The 15456-nt window shown below is 57.5% G+C and overlaps 1 protein-coding gene across 6 annotated transcripts in view; it reads left to right on the top strand.

The window, feature by feature from the left end:
* Positions 1-198: 198 nt before the first annotated feature.
* The window catches only part of LOC117652504 (synapse-associated protein of 47 kDa), a 30751-nt gene continuing 15493 nt past the window's right edge, over positions 199-15456 (top strand). Inside the window, exons 1-5 of one of the 6 annotated variants that reach the window (XM_034397467.1) lie at positions 199-762; positions 1714-1986; positions 2098-2180; positions 2518-2639; positions 11776-11814. In XM_034397467.1, the coding sequence (XP_034253358.1) occupies positions 605-762; positions 1714-1986; positions 2098-2180; positions 2518-2639; positions 11776-11814 (675 nt within the window). In that variant the 5' untranslated portion in view covers positions 199-604. Of the gene's footprint in view, positions 763-1713; positions 1987-2097; positions 2181-2517; positions 2640-11775; positions 11815-12212; positions 12234-15456 lie in introns of all 6 variants that reach the window. The other 5 variants (XM_034397468.1, XM_034397466.1, XM_034397464.1 and 2 more) reach the window with 5 other exon arrangements.

Raw genomic sequence — 15456 nt, 5'->3', positions numbered from 1 at the left:
CACACGTTGTCAGCAGCCAGAACTTCTGGTGAACTTTTACATTCTATCCCGCCAATTAATCAACACGACACAATTTGGGTTTCAATTATCGTCCAGCATGCGAGTAACGTCTTAAAATAATTGATGAATGGTGCCTCTGAGTTCTGTGTTGGCTAGAATGCGCGTTGCCCGTCAGGTGTTATCTGCCCCAAGGCCTGTAAAAGGAAGAAGACCCACGAAAGAAGAAACTAGGAGCGTCTGCTAGAGACACCTACTGGCTGAAACCAAAACAAAATATTTGGGTTTGATGTTTATGGTTTCGATCGCGAAAATTTAGTGATCGCCCTGCTCTCGTGCTCTCAGCCAAGGCGTGCGCCCGCGTCGCAGCGTAGCGTTTTCCGCGTGTGTATTTCGTTTCACGTGTGCGAATCTGGCGTTGACATCGCAGCGCGACTAGTGACTGCGTCGCAGAAAGGGAAGGGCGAACAGCTTTCTGGCATGAAGTGGAAAGATACGTGAGTGAATCGCGTGGTGACACTTGGCTCTGGGACTTGGACTGGCACTGTCAGCAGTTGGGCTGCGAGTGCTTTTCTTCTGGACAGACAGTCTCGACAAATAAGCCAAAATGTTCACGGGGCTGACGAATCAAATGAGCGGGTGGATGGGGAATGTGGTGAAGAAAGGGGAGGGAGAGGCAGCCAAACCTGAAGACAAAGTGGAACCTGCTGCAGAGGACCTGGCTGCAGCTACAGAAAACATTGAGGCTGCCAAGGATGCAGCAAGGTATGTGTCTTTTGACTTGGTTACCATGCTCGTTGCAAGCTTATTTTAGTTATTGGTTCATTCAAGTCTTGTTCTTCTGTGGTGGCATAAGTCGCACACCTGGACGTCAAAGGTTATGTTCAGTCCCAGTTGCTACCTCAGGATTGCAAGCTTGACGGAATGAGAAGTCTGAACAAAATCACCAATGAAATAAATCAAGAATTCACATTATCTGTCCCTTGGCTTCATGTACATTTACTTTCGCAACTTTTAATGGGTAGTTTCTCATTTAATAAATGGAGTGTTTTTTCTTTTCTGTTTAGTCAATTTCTTTCTTACTTCATTTTCTTGTTTTTGTACAAACAAAACGTTTCAATTCTCAACCAAAAAAAAAAAACTTAAGTTTTTGTTTCACATTTATGGAGAGTTGTTATCTTGCGTGATGTCCTGAGAGAGGTACTTGGTACTTGTCTTGCTTTTCTTCAGGACTTCATTGTCTACTCCTCCAGGCAAGTGACAGTTGGTCACTCTGGTTCGGAAAGAAGAGTATTCAGCCCCTTTCTTTCTCATGTCAGAATCAGCTGACGGCTGACACCCACTTATGTACATTGTCAATTCATAGAATACATGAACTTGTGATAAATGCTAAAGTGGTTTGAATTTGAGTCTCACAACAAGATTATTGTGCATTTGCTAAAATTTGTTTACCAAGCACGGTACAAAATGAGCAAACTTGGAGTGGTTATGAATGGCAGGAAAAACAATGATGGTTGTGACAGACAGGCACGGATACAGAGGAAGGGTAGAGGCGTCCCCCCCCCCCAAAAAAAAAGCACCTAGAAAGGTAGGCACAAAGCCATACTTTGCCCCTGTATGCAGGCAAAAAGTGCCTCTTCGCTCCTTCCCCCCCAAGGCCGGCTCTGGATCCGACACTGTTGTGCGAGAGAAAAACGTTTGCTTCTGGCTGCGCAGCCCCACCAAACCCGGCGGCCGCCTGGAGATGCTGTCCAACGTGAAGAGTCAGATGTCGGGCTGGCTGGGCTCGGCGTCCATCCCCTCCATGCCCGCCATGCCGGCCATGCCCGCCATGCCGGCCATGCCCGCCATGCCCTCCATCCCCGGGCTGCGGAAGGGTGGCGACGACCAGGCCGCGGACGCCGCGCCCACCACCGTCGAGTCCCCCGCCTCGGAGAAGTCCGTCAAGGGCTCCCCCGGCGAAGCCAAGGACGACGACGACGAATCGAGGTAGGCGGCAAGGTCGCGCCCAAGGTCACGCCCAAGGTCACGAACGAGCCAAAGTCGCCCTGTTTTTCCGCCGCTCGTTTCTGCTTGTTGACGATGCCGATGTGCCCGCAGCGCGACGGGCGGCGCCGACAGCAACGCCGAGATCTCGGACAACGAGGCCGAGGACTTGGAGAAGGACGGCGCCGTCGGCGGAGGTAAGCCTGGCCGGCTCCAGCGTAGTGCGTCTGAAGACCGGTGGAGGCGGTCAAAATACCGGACGGGTCTTGAGTTCCACTGTCGCTAAATGGGAGTCGAACCGGACGTGTGACCCCACCAACGGATTGCATTCCGAACGAGGAATCCATTGGTGGGGTCACACGCTCAGTGGGAGTCCTGTTTAGCGACTCTGGAGCTCAAAACGCGTCAGGAGTTTTGGCCGCCTGCCCCCTGGCCACCTTCTGGCCCACTGTGCAGCGGAGGCCGCGTAGCGCACAGCGCAGCGCACCGTGCCGCTCCAAAGTGGCTTCCCTGACCGCGTCTCTCTGCCCGCAGTCTCCACCAAGGCCATCCAGGGCGCCAAGTCCTTCGGCGGCTTCCTGTACTCGGCCGTCAGCAAGGCCGGTGCCAAAGTCAGCGAGGCCGGCGCCAAGATCAAGAAGACCGTCGAGGAGAACGTGAGTGCAGTGTGGTGGCTGGCTATGCAGTGTGCGAGGGAGAGGGAAGTCCAGGCTTATCAGGCGTTCGCCTGCGGGAGACAAGGACATCGGCGTCGTATGGCACGCAGTAGGCGCGAGCGCAGTCAACAGAGGGAGCGCGTCCTGCCGACCGATTCAGAAGAGTCCTTTCGTCGCTCTGTCTCTCTCGCACTCATGGGGCTCTCCTTGAGGGCGCGAGAGAGACAGAGCGACAAAGCGATCTTCTGAATCGCTTCGGCTGTCGCGGACCTTCCCGGATGGGCCGAGGGGACGCATGCACCAGGACGAAGTGGGCGAGGACGCACTGCCTTCCGAGAGTCGTTTTCGTCGCTCTGTCTCTTTCGCACTCATGGGGCGTCCCGCATAGGGGCGAGAGAGAGACAGACGGACGAAAACGACTCTCGGAATCAGTCTGCTGAATAGCGCTTGGACTCGCTGCAGCGCGTCGCTCCGCAACAGGTGCGGCTGCCCGTGACTCGGTCCGTGACTCGGTCCGTGACGCGTCGCGGCGTGCAAAGATAACGCGCGGCGGACGGATTCCGGAGAGTCGCTGTTCCGTCGCGCCGTCTCTGTCGCACTCATGGTGCGTGCCAAACGGGTGCGAGTGAGACACTGCGCTCGGCGCGGCCGTCTCACAGTGGGCCAGAAGACCGGTGTAGGCGGCCAAAACTCTAGACGCGTTTTGAGCTCCAGAGTCGCTAAAGGGGACTCGAACCGAACGTGTGACCCCACCAATGGATTCCTCGTTCGGAGATCAATCCATTGGTGGGGTCACTCGTTCGGTTCGAGTCCCATTTAGCGAATCTGGAGCTCAAAATGCGTCTAGAGTTTTGTCCGCCTCCACCGGTCTTCTGGCCCACTGTGCGTCTTGGCGACTAACCGGACATGCCGTTCGCGCAGCTCGGAAGGCGCTGATAATTCATCACACTGTAAAGCTGCACCGCGGATGCGCGGCCGGGTCCGGTGCACCGTGGCGTGGCCGAGACTGGGCGCCCTGACCAGCAGGCATGGTCGCTCTACCCCTCTCGCTCCCCCGCGGGACGCTCCCCGTGAGAGTGAGAGAGACAGACTGCCCCGCGCGTTGCGCGTTTCAATCTGCAGGCCTTGATTGCGACTCGATCTCCGGACAACAAAAACAGCGCCGTCTAACGAGCAGCAGCCCCAGCCTGCAGACTGATTCCGAGCGTCATTTTCGTCGCTCTGTCTCTCTCGCACTCATGGCGCGTCCCGTTCGGATGCGAGAGAGACAGAGCGCCGAAAACGACTCTCGGAATCAGTCTGCTGGTTCCCGTCCGGTTATTGATTGCTGTCCCGTAATTAATATGTTTATTTGGATTCGGCGGTTCGGCTCGGGCGGCGCGGTGCGGTGTGACAGCCACACCGGCTGTCACACTGGTAACGGACGGACGGACGGGCAGTGTCGCTCTGTCCCTCTCGCACCTCTCATCATACCGTGCCCGACACGACCCATGAGAGAGAGAGAGAGAGAGAGAGAGAGAGAGAGAGAGGGGGGAGAGTGAGTGAGTGTCACACACTTCGGATGCCTGCAGCGCGTCCCCGTTATTAGGGCACTGGCAACTCAGCACTCGGCTCAAAATTGGGGTGCCGTGATCCGCCAGCCTCACATCTTCCACCCTGGCCGTGGCCCTGGCCGCCCCGCCCTCTCCCTCCCCCCCCCTCCTCCTCTCCCCTCTCTCTCTCTCCTCTCTCTCTCTCTCTCTCTCTCCTCTCTCTCTCTCCCTCTCTCAGCACTCTGTCGCATTAGTCAGCTCCCCTCTCCACAGCCCAGTTTTCTCATTTTCGTTTATACTCCCCTCTCATGCCCCTCTCTCTCTCTCTCTCTCTCTCTCTCATCCTCCTCTCTAAGTCTTCGTCTTACTCCTCTTCAATCTCTCCTCTCTCTCTGTCGCTCTCTGCGCCCTCGTAGCGTGGCTCTTAGCGCCTGCAATGCGCAGGGTAGGCAGCGTGCCCGACTGGCGTGCGTTGCGGGATTGCCTACCCCGGGCTTCGCAGGCTGACTCCGCCGCCCGCTTCACTTCCCGTCGCTCCGTCTCTCTCGCACTCACGGTGCGTCCCGTCGGTTTGGACAAGGCGATGAATGCGAAGCGCTGTTCGGCCTCTATCGCCTCAGCCCGCAGCAGATTCCGAGAATCGTTTTGGTCGCTCCGTCTCTAGCGCACCCACGGGACGGCCCACGAGTGCGAGAGAGACAGCGTCGTCCGTGGCGACGCACAGTGGGCCAGAAGATCGGTGCAGGCGGCCAAAGCTCTAGACGTGTTTCGAGCTCCAGAGTCGCTGGATGGGACTCGAATCGAACGTGTGACCCCACCAATGGATTGCTCTCCGAACGAGGAATCCATTGATGGGGTCACACGTTCGGTTCGAGTCCTGCTTAGCTACTCTGGAGCTCAAAACGCGTCTAGAAGTTTGGCCGCCTCCACCGGTCTTCTGGCCCACTGTGCGACGCCTTTCCTTTCCTTCCTTTGTGACGTCGCGGCGCGTCGCTGAGGCGGACGGACTGCGTGCTTCCGGTCCGCATTCTCCCTTTCCTCTACATGTGTCCGTGTATCCCGTCCAGTGTAGGCGCGCGCGCGCGGCGCGTCGACAGTAAATTCAATTTTTATTCCCTCTCGCCCCTCCGTGCCGCCCTCGCCTCGCTCCTCACCCCCGGAAACCTCTTTGGACGCCGCGCCTTCCTTTTTGACCCACGCCCCCTTTCCGTCTCCCTCGCTCTCTCTCGAGCCGCTCGCAATAAAGGATGTGGCGGAGGGAGTGAGACAGAGCGAGACAGCTGCCTCCTCGCTTCGCGCCGCTCCGCGCTCCTCGTTCCGAGGGGCCAGTTGATTGCTTTCTGACTACTTGCCGCCGCTTTCCTTAAGTGTGAACCCCGGGGGCGGGGCGGGGCGGGCGGGGCGAGGACAGGTAGCGTCTCTCCTTTTGTGCGGCTCGCCACGGTCCGCTGCAAAGGCGGTGGGCGTGGCGAGCAGCGTCCTTGGTGCGAGAGAGAGAGAGAGAGAGAGCGAGAGAGAGAGAGAGAGAGAGAGAGAGAGAGAGAGAAGAGAGAGAGACGTGTCCGTCAAAGGCGCCGACCCGGCCGCGCCACCCCGCCTCACCCCCATAGTCGGCCCCCACCTCCCCCAGTGATGCACCAAACAAAATGATTAAAATGTATGCGACGCTGCGGCGGTGGCGTTGTTGGGCCCCGGTCGGCAGCGCCGCCAGCGCGGCCTATAGATTGTCTGTTTATGACCGGCGGGTGGCGTATTTGTCGGTCCGTGTTGTTGCAGCGTTGCCGGCGGGCCGCGGCGGCCGCGGGGTGTTTATAGGCCCATTTCCGGGCGGCCCGTTCCGTTTACCAGTGGGCCGTGCAGCGTGTTGCCGCCGTTGTCGCGAATCCGTGTCGGTGCGTGTATTTATGGCCCGCAGGTACGAGGCCGGCCCGCGCGGTCACGCGTCACCTCACTGTAAATGAAAAGATTAGGCCTAAACGACTGTTACACTGAAAATTGAATGGAAAGACTTGGCGCTAAATTATGGCGAGACAGAAAGTCTTGCCACGTTGTGGCCAGACTTGGAAGTCTCCCCAAAGTTCGGTCAGACAAAAATGCTCGAAAATAAAAAAGGATTTGTTGCCAGAGGCTCCACAAATACATTTTAGTTGGGTGCATTGTGGTCTGACCAAATTTTGGCAAGACTTTCAGGTCTGACTCCAAATGCGCAAGATTTTTTGTCTCGCCTCTGGAGTGGCAGGAGGTCTGACCTTTGGCTTTGTGGTAAAGTTTTGGTTTCTCGGTCGGTTATACCATTCCCGAGGAAATAAACTTCATTTCAGTCGATTCGATTTAACTTTTTTGACAGTGGCGCGGGCTATCGCGTGACCGTGCGCGGCTGTCGTGAAGCTGACCTACAGTGCCGTAGCACCACTTGATTAGGTCTCGAGCACACCAGCATGTGCCTCGGCCTCGTAAAGTCACCGTCGTTGTCCCACGCGTGTTCCAAGCGCGCTAAATGTCCGGAAGCTTGGGGCCGCCAGAAGCGCACTCGGTTCGCACTTGAAATGCCTTACGGTGCACCAGATTGAAGATTTTGTCCACATTACAAACGAAATTCGTCAAAAAGGTGCAGTGAATTCTCGTAGGTACATTATAGAGTCAAATGCACCACCAAAATATGGACAATTTTCACCACATGGTAAAAACAGTTCCTGCCTGGTTTTCCCAGTAACTCCCTGGAAATCACCTATATCTCTGCCATAGGCTTCCTAAGCCGCGTATCGGCGGCGTGGCAAAAATGTCGTCATTGATGACATTGTTGCAAGGGAATGTGGCCTCGACATTGTCATTAAATGGCAACCCAAATTTTGGCAGTTATGTGTCCCGGGGGTATAAAAGGGTTGGCTTGTCCGTGCGGCAGCAGCAACGCTTCGATCGGCCCGCGGTCTGGCTGGCGCTGCAATTTTCCACCCTTCTTTGTGTTTGATCTTGGAAGAGAGAGGAGGAGGAAGGGGGAGGATTTTCGACCAAGGCTTGTTATTTCCGTGACGAGCTGCACTGCCGGAACAGGAATAATTGACAAAGGAAATTCATGTTGGCAAAGTTGGCTAATTTTTGTTATTGGAGGGTGTGGCGCGGCAGGCATACGCCACGCTTCCCTGTCGCCGCAGCGAGTCGCTGGCTAGGTGAACAAGTTAGTCCCGGAGTGGAGACGGAGTGCAGACGCACTCTGATTGGCGGAATTCGCTGCCTGGCCTCGCCACCCGGGAGGACTTTGGCAGGTCGAGCTGGCCAGGTTCGCCCCGTGCGTCACAGACTGTGAGCCTCAGGGCGGCCGCGCGCGCCGCGCGTGCAACCATAATCATGCCTTTTAACCAGATTTCCCACGGGGCCCCACGGGGACCGCAGTGCTCCGGGAAGGCCGGCACAAGTTGGAGGTCTGCAACGTGCAGTCGCGCCGCCGCGCGCCTCCGGGCCTCCGGGCTGCTTGGGTCGCTTGGCGTGCCCAGGTTAGGTTAGAGCCACCGGTCCACAGTGGGCCAGAATAGACCGGCCATGGACCGGCGGAGGCGATGAAAACCCCGGACGCGTTTTGAGAACCGAACGTCTGACCCCACCAATGAATTCCTCGTTTGGATAGCTATTCGGTGGGGTCACACGCTCGGTTCGAGTCCTGTTTAGCGACTGTGGGGCTCAACCTTTCTAGGGCTTTTGCCGCTGGCGCTGGTCTTGTCTGAGGGCGTGCGGCCGGGGGCGTATTCGAACCCCCGACCTTTGGGCGAGACGCGCTGGGCTGCGGTGCACTTGGACCCCATTGTGGAGGCTCTGTGGGACGAGCCCGGTATAGCCTGGCCTGGCGCACGGTGTGCCTGGCTGGCGCGCTGCCGGGGCGGGCCAATAGCGCTTTCGACCCCGGCCCGTGCTTGCCCCGGCTTGCCCCCGCCCGCCCGCGGGCCCGGGCCCCCTTCGGCGTGTGTTGTAAAGGCCTGCCGTGTAGGGATCACCCCGTAAGCCGGCTCGAGTCCTGGAGAGCGTCGCCCTTTATCCAGTCCGCGCCCCGCGGGGCCCCGCCCGGTCTCCGCGTCACGTGTGTCATATTCCTGGATCCTGTCCGGGAAGCACAGTGGGTCAGAAGACCGGTGGAGGCGGCAAAAATTCCTGACGCGTTTTGAGCTTCAGAGTCACTAAACAGAACTCAACACTGGTAAAATTAAAGCGTAACTCTATGCTTGAGTCAAGCATAAAGTTACGCTTGAAGACGTTACGCTTGAAATCAAGCCCCCCCATGCATTTAGATAGGGAAAATCTTGGCGGATGAGCCTGTTACGCTTGATTTCAAGCGTAAACTGATTACGCTTGAAAACAGTGGGTAATACTACGCTTTAGTTTTACCAGTGAAATTGAACGTGTGACCCCATCAATTGATTCCTCGTTCGGAGAGCAATCCATTGATGGGATCACAATTTCGGTTCGAGTCCCACTTAGCGACTCTGGAGCTCAAAACGCGTCTAGAATTTTTGCCGCCTCCACCGGTTCTGGCCCACTGTGAGACGGTGCGGGATCCCCCGCCGGTTCCTTTGTCGTGTCCTACAAAACCCTGCCTCAGTCTCGTGTAGCGCGTCGAGGCGTGCCAGTTTGAGACTCCAGCCCCAGCCGGATCTCTCCGGCGGTACCGGCCCCCGGACACCCTGCAGCCATGCTCCATCCATGCTCCTGCTCGCTCCTGCCATGCTCCAGCTAGCGGCTCGGGTTCGGGTTCCAAGGGGGTTCCAGTTACTCGGCGTCCTCCAACTCGCTGACCACGTGCGGCGGCGTGGCGCGGCGTGGCGGCGCGCGGTCCGAATGGGGTGGCGGAGAGGGGGGGGGGACTCACGCCAACTTGGTGATGCACTCTTTGTGGTGGCAGAGCGTGGCCTTGACGGAAACGAGGTTTACGTGCTTTTAAGCCCCTTTCAGCTTTCCTCGCACCGGACCGGGATAGCACGCCGCCGCGCCCTCCCCCCACCCCCTCCCCGCGGGGCCACCACGCTCCTATTGATCGCGAGAGATCCCTCCCCCTGGCGCCCCCCCCTCCCCCTCGCCTCGTTTTGTCTGCCGCTTCACCACGTGGTCGAGTCGAGATTCCGCTTCTTATGCCTTTCTAGGTCAATGCTAAATTTCGTCTTGCCGCCTGACGGACTGGCGCGAGGTGGGTGGGGCGGCGGAAGAGGAAAGGGGGGGGGGGGGGCTGTGGGTGGCGCCGCCGTCGTCGAGTAGTACACCCTTCACCTGGGGCTGTCGAGCGCTGTCAAGCCGGGCGGGCGATCTCACCATTTTCCAGTGGGCCTGCGCTCTAGAAGCGGCGCTGAGCACGTCTTCTCACTCTCGAAAAGAGTGGGGGGGGGGGGGTCCGTTTGAGATTCTCTCGCTTTGGCCCGCTCTTTGCGAGGGAATCCCACACTCTCCACGAAAACGCGTCCGGCTCCGAGTAGTCTGTGAGGACGATAACAGGCTTGGCGCTGAAAGCGGGCAATAAGCCAATAACCGTCGCGGCACTTGACGCGTGATGTTTCTCCTCCTCCTTGCTGTGCCCCGGGTTAATTACCCACCGCGAATTTCCTTCTTGTTGATCAGCGTGTGCGCGCACACGGTGGCTTCCTAAGTGGTTTACGGCGCCCAGGGGCCTGGCGGGGTGGGGCGCGGGGCGGGGCAAGGTGGGGCGAAGCGGAGGTGAGTTTGCCGAAAATGAGTTCGTCGACCCCTCACCGCAGCCCCCGCGTTGTCTGGCCTGGCATCCTCTGGCCCTCCTTGTGGCCTCCGTTCGGCCACCTGCAGCGCGAAGAGAGAGAGAGAGAGAGAGAGAGAGAGAGAGAGAGAGAGAGAGAGAGAGAGAGAGGTGGCGCCGAGCCTAGCCTGAGGCTTGCCTTCCTGCCCGCCCAGCAGGGCCCAGCAGGGCGTGTGCTCGCTCCCCCCGCCTTAAAAGCCCTGCTTGCCTCCCGCTGGATCCTCGGTCAATACTCCCTACGCTGCGTGCCCCTTACAATGTCCTCCCTCCCTCCCCCCTCCCTTTCTCTCCCCTCGCCCGGTCTTGCTACCCCCCGCGGCGCTCAGCCTGTAGCGTTTTCAAGGTCCTGTGTTGGCGACACTGCACGCTGGGCGGGGCGGGGCCGTGCAGGGACGCGCGAATCGCTCAGTGCCAGCAGGCTGATTCCGAACCGCGCTCCTCTCTCTCTCTCTCTCTCTCTCTCTCTCTCTCTCTCTCTCTCTCTCTTTCTCTCTTTTGGAATGGGACTGCAGGTTCGCGCCGAGCACGGCGTGCCGCTGGTTGGCTGGCGCGGATTTGGGCGCGTGGTCAGGCCTGTGGCCGCGGGGTCCGGGCCAGACTGGGCTGGGGGGACTAAGCCCTGCGATAGGCGACAGGCCCATCCCGCAGGCCCGCCATGCCACCGCGTCGCTTCGCGTGGGGCACAGCCAGCACACTGGTAAAACTAAAGCGTAACACTATGCTTGAGGTAAGCATAGAGTTACGCTTGAAATCAAGCATACTCTGGAAATTCCCCCATGCATTTAGATAGGGGGAATCTTAGCGGATGAGCCTGTTACGCTTGGTTTCAAGCGTAAACTGATTACGCTTGAAAACAGAGGGTAATACTACGCTTTAGTTTTACCAGTGCACAGCCAGCCAAAGCGTGACAACGAGCCTCCCCGGGCGAGGCTCGCGCTGCCTAGACCGCGCCCTGCCTTAGGTGTGGCACACTCTAAATGTTGTACCGGTGTAAAATGTAACACGCAACGGGCGAGCGGGTTGCCTATGCTCGACTCGGCGGGCGCGCCGGAACGGAGCGGTGCTGTTAGGGGCGGTCATTGCGCCCCTGCGCCGCGGTTCACGCGTTTTTTCGCGGCATAGCGCCTTCGCGTCACCGCCACGTCTTGACTCAACGGTGCGCGAGGCCGCGAGGCCGCGAAACCGCGGCGCCAGGACTTCAGGACATCGCGACTTCGCGTCACCGCGGACGCTCAGGACTCCAGGACTTCAAGAATCATGGGCCCGCGACAACGCGAAGTCCTGGAGTCCTGAGCGTCCGCGGTGACGCGAAGTCGCGATGTCCTGAAGTCCTGGCGCCGCGGTTTCGCGGCCTCGCGGCCTCGCGCACCGTTGAGTCAAGACGTGGCGGTGACGCGAAGGCGCTATGCCGCGAAAAAACGCGTGAACCGCGGCGCAGGGGCGCAATGACCGCCCCTAACAGCACCGCTCCGTTCCGGCGCGCCCGCCGAGTCGAGCATAGGCAACCCGCTCGCCCGTTGCGTGTTACATTTTACACCCGGTACAGTGAAGATTCTCCATATTATGGTGAAAATGTGCCATATTATGGTGGTGCAGCTGACTTCGTAACATACCATCGAGAATCCACTGTACCTTATAGATATTTTGACGAATTTCGTTGGTATTATGGAGAAAATCCCCACCATAATATGTTGGTGCAGCCTGTCACCTTAAGACATTTACAGTGCACGACTGGGGGGAGGCGGTGGTTGCTCTGGCAAAGGAAAGACGCCTGGAAAAGACACGTGGTCGGAGTGCAAAAGTTGTCCGTTTGTGTAAATTTTGTTTTTATTTTTATTTATTATTCTTTTTTTTTCAGGTTAACAACGGGTCCATCCCCACCGGGTCATTCATTGACGTAAATTTTTAATTTGTTTATTATTTGTTTGCGGGTGGTTTGGAACCTTGTGCATGCATGCGCGGTTGGCGGTACACGGGGCTTCATCTCGTTGGGGCTTGATTAAAAAGTTGTTGGGTGTGTTTGAAATGAAACAAAAAGGGGGCGACAGCGAAAACAGCAGAAACACTCCGACGCTGATATGCAGGGGTTCATTTCTATTCCCGACCTTGGCAGCCTTGGCCAAGGCCGGGCAGGGCCTCAGTCGGAAGGGAGTCGCTTTGAAATGGTCTGCTTGTGCGCGCTGCGCCGCGCCCCTGCGCTCGGCCTTTGTGTGGACGTGTGCGAGGACTGCCTGTCTCTGTCTTTCTCTTGCCTCAGTCTGTGTACTAACACCTTCCTTCTCTGTCTTCTTGCAGCCGGTGAACCTCCCCGGCAAGGTGAGGCCTGCCATGTCTGCCTGCAACCCCTGTGCAAAAAAACCACAGTGAATCCCGTTAATTTTTTGCCGGGATTTACTGTACACTGAAAATCCAAGTGTGGGACAGGCATGCACTAGATAACGTGGGACAAACTGTCCCACGCTTGTAAGCGTGGGACAAATGTCCCACGCTTGCAAGCGTGGGACAAACCGTGTTACACGCTTACAAGCGTGGGACAAACCGTGTCCCACACTTACAAGCGTGGGACAAATCCGTGTCCCACACTTACAAGCGTGGGACAAACGGTGTCCCACGTTTGTAAGCGTGGGACAAATCCGTGTCCCACACTTGCAAGCGTGGGGCAAACCGTGTCCCACGCTTGCAAGCGTGGGACACTTTGTCCCACGCTTACAAGCGTGGGACATTTTGTCCCACGTTATCTAGTGCATGCCTGTCCCACACTTGGATTTTCAGTGTAGTTCAGAACACGGGATTTACCGTGCCTGGCTACAGTATTTACTGTACCTGCTACAGGATATTCCGTACTTCACTCCTGTGGTACAGTAAATACCGTACAAAGTACAGTAGATCCTGTTAAAAAAGTACAGTAAATCCTGTACTCTGAACTACAGTGACAGCTGTACTAATCACTACAGGATTTACTGTGATTTTTTCCCACAGTGGTGTCCCTCTGCCATGCCTGCTTTATTTGCCTCTCTCTTTCTCTCTCCCTCTTTCCTCGCTGCATCGCATTTTCGCGTAGCTGTTTAGCCCCCTGCTCTCTCCCCAGACCGCGCCGCACTTTTTACTTTCAACAACCCCCTCTGCGCGTTGACGCTTGGAAACAATTTTGTTTTTGTTGTTTGCTTGCGCGGTCAGTCCGCGATGTTTGCGGGCCCGACTTGTCCTTTTTGTTTGCTGTTGGTTTTCCGCCCGCCGGGCGTTTGGTGCCGCGCACACTGTGGCCACGTGTTCGAGGGGGCCACCACCCCCGTAATCCTGTGTACAAATTGGCGGGTAATCTCTGGTAATCCATGGCGTAATCACGTAATCCTTGACAAAATTCTGTCATTTTTCAACGTTTTTAGTCATTTTTCAACGTTTTTGAGCTATTTTTCAACGTTTTCGAACCAATTTTCGAAAATTTCACGCGTAATCCCTGGTAAATATCCCGTAATCCCGTAATCTTGTGTACGCCTGAAATGAGAGTGGTGGCCCCCTCGCACGTGTTGCTGCAAGTTTAGTCCGGTTTTAGCAGCTTGGCGCGGCGAGGCCCAAGTCATATCGAAACGGGAAACGGGGAGGGGTAGGTGGTTCAGCTGTGTGGCGTACACTCGACTAGACCGGACGGATACTCCGAAATTTCCTACCTGTGGCAAGTCTTCCGTCTCGCTTCGGTCCAGGGGGAAAGCTGGGCGACCCGCCAGCAGTGAGGTGGGCCTAATGAGCGGGGGTTGGCGCCACTGCGCACCTTTCCCTTCTATTAGTGTAGGCCCCAGGGACGCGCGGGACGCCCATGATAGCTCTAGCCGAGTCTCCGTTATGGCGGTGCGCGCTGCCGGAGTGGCTCGGCTCAGACTATTGTGTTTCGCTGATGAGAATTTTAATGGGCCGAGTGCAAGTCGCTCGAGTCTTGTCACGACTCGGTGCGGTTTCCGCCTCGGCCTGGTGTAATAGTCGCTGGCGTTGGCACACTGCCAGCTCCGCCCCCCTCGCTCGCGAACGGGGAACCTCCCCGGGGGACAGAGAGGCGGGGGTGTCTCGAGAGACACTTGTGAGACACCTCGTTCCGTCGGAACCGCAGATTGCCTTTCCAATCACACTGGCTGTGCGACGCTTTGCGACGCGCGTGCATTGCGGAGCCTGACTTGGACGACTTGGACGTGCCCGGCCGGACCGGGGATGCTGTGCCTAGCCTCGTCTCGTGCCGCCGCGCCCCGCCGCGCCCCGCCCCGCCCCGCCACGCCCCGCCATGCCCCGCCACGCCCTCTCTCCCCCGCGCTCCTCTCGCCTGCCTCAATCAATAGCTCCCCGACCGTCTCCCCCCGACCCACTGGGGGAGGGTGGCCGCCGTGCTGGTGGCGGAAGGGCTGTGGGGTGTAGGGGAAAGTTAGTGTCCCAGAGCAAGGCAAAGCCACCCCCCCCCGGCCCGCCCCCGGCCCCCCCCCAAACCCCCGCCCCCAACCCGCCCCCAACCGCCCCACCGGCCCGCTCCCCGCGGAAGAAATCATTGGTCCAGAATTGGTGACTCGGGGACTAGGAGTCGAGCCGGGCCGGCGAAGCCCGGCAAAGCACAGTGGGCCAGAAGACCGGTGGAGGCGGCCAAAACTCTAGACGCGTTTTGAACTCCAGGGTCGCTAAACAGGATTCGAACCGATCGTGTGACCCCACCAATGGAATCCTCGTTCGGAGAGCAATCCATTGGTGGGGTCACACGTCCGATTCGAGTCCCATTTAGCGACTCTGGAGCTCAGAACGCGTCTAGAGTTTCACCCGCCTCCACAGGCCTTCTGGCCCACTGTGCAAAGCCCCAAGGCCCCAGGGCCTCGCCTCAGGGCGGCGCCAAGTGGCGGCAAGTTGCTGCGGTGCCTCTGTCAACTCGTCCGCCTCTTCGGCCTCTTCAAGCGAGTCGCCTCGTCGCACACTCTCTCTCTCTCTCTCTCTCTCTCTCTCTCTCTCTCTCTCTCTCTCTCTCTCTCTCTCTCTCTCTCTCTCTCTCTCTCTCTCTCTCTCTCTCTCTCTCTCTCTCTCTCTCTCTCGAGGGGACCACTGATAGTTGACCGTGTGCAGCTCCTGTTTTCAAAAGCTTTTTAACTAGTTTCTTGCTAGTTTTTGGGACCCACCCAAAGTGAATTAGTGAATGTTTCCATCAATCATCAAGATGTGATAAGAATTTTTACTCCCCCTTTCGTCTGGAGACGAAAAATCTCCATTCACTACTGGACCACGCCGGGCCCCCGCCTGGCATAACCTCAACATCACCATGAGTTTCGCTCAAGTTGCTGCATCCTCACCAAACCACTACGGATACTCCGAAGAATTCATCGATCCAGAAGAAAACCACCACCCCCGAAGCCAAAACATCGATCAAGATCACCAAAACATCGAAAACGGCAGTGTCAACAATCAACCTACGAATGGCATTCCCTCTGAGAATGTAAACAACAACAGAACCACTCCGAATTCTTACTCACCTTCAAAGAAATTCGCCATCATTCTAGAAAACACTGACAATGTACTT

Source organism: Thrips palmi, unplaced genomic scaffold (assembly GCF_012932325.1).
Source record: "Thrips palmi isolate BJ-2018 unplaced genomic scaffold, TpBJ-2018v1 HiC_scaffold_7, whole genome shotgun sequence".
Classification (NCBI taxonomy): domain Eukaryota; kingdom Metazoa; phylum Arthropoda; class Insecta; order Thysanoptera; family Thripidae; genus Thrips; species Thrips palmi.
The sequence above is the reverse complement of the archived record's forward strand: the minus strand, read 5'-3'. Positions and strand labels throughout refer to the sequence as shown.